The sequence below is a fragment of the Anopheles stephensi genome, chromosome 2 (assembly GCF_013141755.1).
Source record: "Anopheles stephensi strain Indian chromosome 2, UCI_ANSTEP_V1.0, whole genome shotgun sequence".
NCBI lineage: Eukaryota > Metazoa > Arthropoda > Insecta > Diptera > Culicidae > Anopheles > Anopheles stephensi.
The window spans coordinates 34681219-34688249 of record NC_050202.1 but is presented as its reverse complement, the minus strand read 5'-3'; the positions used below and the strand labels follow the sequence as shown (position 1 = coordinate 34688249).

Genomic DNA, 7031 nt, shown 5'->3' with positions numbered 1-7031 from the left:
GTAAGCAACCTCGGCAATCAATTCATCGGTTCGGATGGTATTGATTTTATTCGGAATGCCAAATTTAGCAGAAGCGTTCCTGCTTTTTTTGGTGGAAGTTGAAATGGTTTCGCTTTCTCAGAACACAGTTCATTTATTTATACATAAATCGAAGCAAAAAAAAAGAGTCTCAAAATATACCTGTAAAAACGCTTTAAAAACATATGTATAAATTACACCGGTCGTGAAGGGAGGAAACTTGTGATATTTGGGAATTTCTAAAACTGGAGCGGATAATTGAATATGTGTTATGCGTTTGGAAGTTGCTTTTGTAATGTTTATTCAACCGTCAGATTTGTACATAATTCAATTACTCTAGTTCACTTTTCTTACATTGGCGTCTGGTTTATACTCTCTGCTCGTAGTGTTGTCAAGTGTTGTTTATTTTTCATGCAATAACAATTCAAAATATTTTCATGCAAATTAATTAATCATACTAATTATCCAAATTCAACATTCCGGCCACCAAAAGAGAATTCTTTTAAATGCATGAAACTATGTGATCGACGTGTAAACTTAACTTGACTTGACGCTCCAAATGTCAACAACTGTTGTTTACTATTTCGCACGTGTATCCTTCTTCCGCTCTAACCTCTCTGTTCGATTGGATTGGGTAGTAACGCGATTCTACTGACGGCTCGAACAATTTCTTTTCCTGTGCCCACTCGTAAAGTTACTACTCTCACTACACCGTCCTTTCCTGGGTGCAAAGCTGTTATTCGCCCTTTTGGCCAAACTGCAGGTGGGGTATTGTCTTCTTTCACGATCACTAATTGGTTCACTTCTAGCTTCACCGGTGTATTGTTCGCGTGCTTTGCCCTGGCCTGTAGCTGCTGTAGATATTCTGGGTACCACCGTGCCCAAATCTCTTGCATCTGCCTTTGCACTAATTGGTACTCCTTCAAACGGTTCGGAGAAATCTTGCTAAGATCTACTTGTGGTACCGCCTGCATGCTACTCCCTATCAAGAAATGGCCCGGGGTTAGTGCTTCCAAATCTGTTGGCTCATCTGATATTGGTATCAATGGACGCGAATTTAAACAAAGCTCAACTTGTGCCAGAAGGGTAAGCATATTTTCTTGCGTCACACTTCTAACTCCTATCGTCTTTAACAGATGCCTTTTAGCGGACTTAACTGCCGCTTCCCAAAGTCCTCCAAAATGAGGCGCACGCGGGGGGATAAACTTCCATACCAGTTCGTTCTCTGCGCACCAATCAAAGATCGCTCTCCTATCACCCTCATCGATTTTCAGCATCCTATAGATGCGATGCAACTCGTGTGCCGCGCCCTTGAACGTCGTTGCATTGTCCGAATGCAATTCGGCTACTTTACCACGTCTCGCGACAAAGCGACGTAGTGCTGATAGGAAAGCAGTCGATGTGAGATCACTCACCAGCTCGATATGGACTGCCCTTGTCGCGAAACATACGAATATCGCGATGTATGCCTTCGTTGGGCTTCGGTTGCGGACGGTCGACTTTAACAAAAACGGCCCACAGTAGTCGACGCCGCTGACGGCAAACGGTCGCGTTGGTGTCACTCGTGACTTAGGCAAATCAGCTACCGCCTGTTTCACCAGCGTTGGCTTGTTCCGAAAGCATGTGTGGCATCGATGGTACACGCTCTTTGCTAAGTTTCGGCCCCCAATCAACCAAAACTTCTGCCGGATTGTTGCTAACATGAATTGTGGCCCCGCGTGCATCTTTTGATGATGAGTGTTCTCGACCAGTAGTGTCGACAGCCGATGTGATGCAGCGAGGACAATCGGATGTTTGGTTGACTCTGGTATGTTGGCGTTACCAAGCCGGCCACCGACGCGTAACACACCCTTTGGGTCGAGGTATGGAGACAACCACTTTAGTCTCGACCTTCCGCTCACCAGCTTTCCTCGTTTCAGGTCGTCCATCTCCTCCGCAAACGAATCATGTTGTGCCCGTTGACACAACCTCAGTTCCGCATCCTGCAACTCCGCCGCTGTAAGCGGTGGAACGGAACTCAATAGCGTCTTCATGTCCGTATTCCGCTTGACGCTGTTGATCGACGTTGACTTGCTCGCCCTGAGGTTGGAGAGGATTCGCAAGCAATAAGCAACAACCCTTCGCAACTTGCCGTACGAGGAATAACGTGCGAAAAGTGTGTTGCTAAAGTCACACGTCGTAGAGGTGATGACTATTTTGGACACCGCTAACCGCTCCTCGATGTCCGTCTCGTTCTCTTTCGCGAGTACTGGTTCCACCGGCCACTCTTCCTGTCCGTAGGACAACCAACGTGGCCCCTGCCACCATCGCTCGCACTGCAGTAACTCTTCGGGCCTCAACCCGCGCGATATATCATCCGCCGGGTTATCGCTACCAGGAACATGACGCCAGCATGAAATTCGGGTCTCCTCTTGTATTTGCGCCACCCTGTTGGCGACGAACGGCTTCCATCGACGAGGTGATGATTTGAGCCAATGCATGACGGTCATGGAATCTGTCCAACAGATAACCGTCGACGATGAAACGTTGAGTGCTCGAATCACCTTCTGGAACAGGTGTACTGCTAGCCGTGCTGCACACAGTTCTAATCTGGCGATGGAATGTGTGTTTGAGAGGGACACCACCTTGGACTTAGCCGCTAGCAATCTAACCGTAGAGCCCCGTGTCGAATCCGAGCGTACGTAACAACATGCTCCATAGGCTCCTTGAGATGCATCCGCGAAGAGATGCAGCTGCAGCCTTTCCGGATTGCTATGTGCCACCAATCGAGGTACTCGCAGTTCGCGTAACACATAGAGCGTTGAGTGGAACCTCCTCCACTCTTCCTGAATCTCCGCTGGTAGCGGACGATTCCAGTCCAGCGTCTTCCCCTCGTGCTTCAATCCCCATAGGCGTTGCAGGAACATCTTGGCGAGTATCACCGTTGGTCCCAACAGACCAAGAGGATCGAAGATTCTGGCCGTGTATGATAACACCAGGCATCGTGTCAGCTCTTCTGCAGGGGTTGGCAAATCCACCCGAAACCGAAACATATCGTTGGATGGTTCCCAAACCAAGCCCAGTGTTGAGACTGCTTGGTCTTCTTGCCAGTCTAGAACTGATTTGATGGCCAAATCGGCGCTTGGAACACCATCAAGCGCAGCCGGTATGTTCGACGCCCATTTCTTTAGTGAGAAGCCCGCTGATTCCAACATCGATGATATCTGTTTACGTGTTTCGATGGCTTCTGAAACACTTGCTGCACCAGTCAGCAAGTCATCCACATAAAAATCATGCAGAACCGGGTCTACGGCTTTGGGGTACTCCTGTTTGTTGTCATGCGCGATTTGTTGCAACGTACGAGTGGCCAAGAACGGAGCTGATGCAGTACCGTAGGTCACCGTTTGTAGCTCATACGTTGCTATTGGTTCGGTTGAACGTTCCCGATATCGAATGCGTAGCAGTTTTCGATCTTTATCATAATGCAGGATCTGCCTGTACATCTTCTCCACGTCTGCCACTAATGCGACAGAATGCTTCCTGAATCGCAAGATGATTGTGAGCAGATCATCTTGTACCGTTGGGCCAATGAGTAAGGTGTCGTTCAAGGAGTAGCCCGATGTTGTTTTGCAGGATGCATCGAAAACAACACGAACCTTGGTTGAAGAACTCGACTCCTTAATCACGGCATGATGAGGGATGTAGCAGTGCGGCTCACTATCGTCGACAGGTTCGGTGAGTTTCACCATGTGTCCCAACTGCTCGTATTCTACCATGAACCTTTTATACTCCTTTTCCATTACAGGATTGGCCTTTAGCCGCCGTTCAACTCCCAACAAACGCCGATCTGCTATATCCCTTGACAAACCCAGGACTTTCTCCGGTTTGGCATTTCGCGGCAACGACACGACATAGCGACCTTGAGCATTTCGCGTAGTCGTGGAAGCATAATACTTCTCACACAGGTCTTCTTCCAAAGACAACGCAGGGCCTTCTAAAATGCTCTCAGCCTCCCAGAACCGTTGTAGCGAAGCTGCAATGTCACCTTCATTGGTTGCCAGGTGACACAACCGCAAATTGGGCCCAGAACAACGGGAAGTATTCCCAGAGATCGCCCATCCAAACGGTGTCTCCAACAACCATGGTTTTCCTTCGCCCAGTGACCGCTTCCTTCCAGTGTGTAGTTCCCAAAATGTATCACCGCCAATAACCACATCTACCTTTCCGGGGACGTGGAAAGTAGGATCAGCCAACTTTATATTCGGGAGGAACCACGACTCTACGTTTATCGGTGTGGTTGGAAGATCTGCCGACGGAGTCTTTAGTACAAGGAATTCCATTGTTGTAGAGAAGTCAGCCCCTTTCGATTGAACGGCCGCTGTAATGGAACCCTTGACGTGCTGCATCTGTTGCCCTATACCAGATATGGCAACGTCTACCTTTGACAATGGTGTTAGCAATCGCTGCGCCATGGTTTCGGAAACGAAATTGCACATCGATCCCGAATCGAGAAGTGCCCGCGCATCATACGTGTTGCCGTGATCATCCACGAGCTGGAGAAGGACCGTTTCCAGAAGAACCATTTCCTCATCGGATTGCGCAGCCATGGTAACCGCTGAATTCACATGTAGTAGTGAATGGTGTCGTGCCTTGCACGTAGTGCACCGGTACGACGAGCGGCAATCCCTCACTTGGTGATGACGATTCAGGCAATTCCAACACAGCCGTTCTCGTGTTGCGATTTCCCGCCGTTGGGGTACGTCCTTATTTGCGAATTCCGGACAAACCCGCAAATGGTGAGCCTCCGTGCAACCAAAAATGCACGGTGGTTGTGGTGGCTGTGGCGCTGACATATGCGGTATTGCTCTTCCTGCCGTCGCTGTGTTACCCACCAACCTTGGTCTATGTTCGAATATTTTTTTGCTACCGGCCACCATTCTCGTATTTAGTTCAGTATGGGAAAACTCACGCGTTGACTTAAGGATTCGGACACGACTATGAAGGAAATCTACTAACTCCTTGTACTTATCTTTCGTGTGCTGTGCTGAATGGTTTTCCCAAGCCAAGATGGTCGCCGTGTCCAGTTTCATCAGCAAGAGGTTGGCGAGCGGCGTATCCCAGTACTCAACGGGCTCGTCGAGTTTCTTCAGCCCGTTCACGTGCCGCGTGAATTCATCCACGAGCTGCGCCAATTCATCCACCCTTTCACGGCTCACTGTCGGTAGGTGATGAATCTTCCGGTAGTACTCGCGAACAAGCGTACGCGGGTTGTCGTATCGCTTCAGCAAGGCAGTCCACGTCACGTCGTAATTATCAGCTGTTAAGGTGGTATGCTCGAAGAGCAATCCAGCATCACCCTTTAACGACGACAGCAGATATTGCAGCTTCATGATGTTAGGAATGTCCGCGGAAGAATCAATCATAGCTACAAATCGGTCCCGGAAAGTAAGCCACTTGGTAGAATCACCATCAAACGTAGGTAATTCGATTTTCGGCAGACGCACATTCACAGCACTCGATCGTCCCGTAGTATTCATCGTTGAATTCGCGATCAACACCGAATCACTCACACCCGGGTTCGAGGGTTGCCTTCGTAGAAGGAAACCCTTCACGCGTCGGTAACGCGTGTCCATTTCGCAACGTTCCGCCACATACGTTTCCGCCCCATCCTCATCTAGCTCCGAAACTTTCGCGCTTGCCTGGAGAAAATCTTCGTAATACCTTTCCAGCTGGTCTAGACACACTGATACTTCACTCACTCTATCATCGGTATATTCACTGGTGAACTGTTCCACGGTTTTAATTAGCTCGGCAGCTTGGCGTTTTTTCAGTTGAAACGTTTTTAATTGTTTCGCCATTTTCTCTTTGAATTTTTGGCGCGTAGGATAATCTCACTGTAACTTGGATGCAACTTGTACGCAAACCCAAATTTCGAATGGCGCAAATTTGAAAACGCAATGGGTGTCGTTGCAGTTATGGGTGCCAAATTTGAAATGGCGTGGGTGGCGTCGGTTTTCTTACGCGTTCCGATCGAACTACACAACTCGCTTTTCTGTTCCTTGTTCGTGACACGATGTAATCTTCACGAACACTTCACAAACGTCTCCTTTGCCCGTGATAGCGGGGCAACCAAAGGTTATGATAAACACAACGGATTTAAACGGAGAAATATCACACTTTGAATCACCACTGTACATAAACGGTACGTAGTGCCGTTTATTCCCAAATCTGTGAACACGTAGTGTCCTGCTGCAAGTTTCACTGCACGTAATGCTTCCTTTCACCGATCCGGTTCGAAGGACCAAATGTATAAATTACACCGGTCGTGAAGGGAGGAAACTTGTGATATTTGGGAATTTCTAAAACTGGAGCGGATAATTGAATATGTGTTATGCGTTTGGAAGTTGCTTTTGTAATGTTTATTCAACCGTCAGATTTGTACATAATTCAATTACTCTAGTTCACTTTTCTTACATTGGCGTCTGGTTTATACTCTCTGCTCGTAGTGTTGTCAAGTGTTGTTTATTTTTCATGCAATAACAATTCAAAATATTTTCATGCAAATTAATTAATCATACTAATTATCCAAATTCAACAACATATGTTCCTAATACTACATCCAGGCGTCCAATCAAGGACCTGCGGTGAGCCAGGTGCAGCAGATGAGCGCTGCAATAGAAACTTACTTCCTAAGGTACATGAAACTGGGGGAGTAAAGGTAGCTGCAATCTGAGAGTATGGATATTCTCCGATGGGAGGTCCTGCCTTCATAAATATTTGTCTTCCGTCTGCTTTTGCAAACGGCTCACCTGACTCCTGGAGTAGTGTCGGTTTATTTCGGAATACAAAAAATACGTTGCATCTGAGAAGAACGATTCAGAGTATCCTTAACTAAATACTAAAAGAAATCCTTAACGATCAAAAAAATAAAACCGGCTTACGGTATTTTCATGTAGCTTCTTCTTATTTCTTGGCATTACAACCTCGAGAGGTCTCGGCCTGCCATTTCTGGCTTTCTGTGACTTTATTTTACC

General features: G+C 47.4%; 1 protein-coding gene across 2 annotated transcripts; it reads right to left on the bottom strand.

The window, feature by feature from the left end:
• Positions 1-480: 480 nt before the first annotated feature.
• On the bottom strand, positions 481-6403 carry LOC118508058. Of its 2 annotated transcripts, none has more exons than XM_036047510.1 (2): positions 3648-6403; positions 481-2993 (listed from the first exon to the last, which is right to left on the bottom strand). In XM_036047510.1, the coding sequence occupies exons 1-2, from the start codon at positions 5853-5855 to the stop codon at positions 627-629; spliced, it is 4575 nt and encodes a 1524-aa protein (XP_035903403.1). In that variant the 5' UTR covers positions 5856-6403; the 3' UTR covers positions 481-626. The 2 variants fall into 2 exon arrangements, with proteins under 2 accessions (XP_035903403.1, XP_035903402.1); XM_036047509.1 differs by having other exon boundaries at positions 481-3320; positions 3900-6403.
• Between the last annotated feature and the right edge of the window lie 628 nt (positions 6404-7031).

Coding starts and splice junctions, on each gene's coding strand:
- LOC118508058 (XM_036047509.1), bottom strand. CDS start 5,855: ATGGCGAAACAATTAAAAACGTTTCAACTGAAAAAACGCCAAGCTGCC. Junction 3,321..3,899: donor AAGGTCGCTATGTCGTGTCG/TTGCCGCGAAAT, acceptor AACAAACAGGAG/TACCCCAAAGCCGTAGACCC.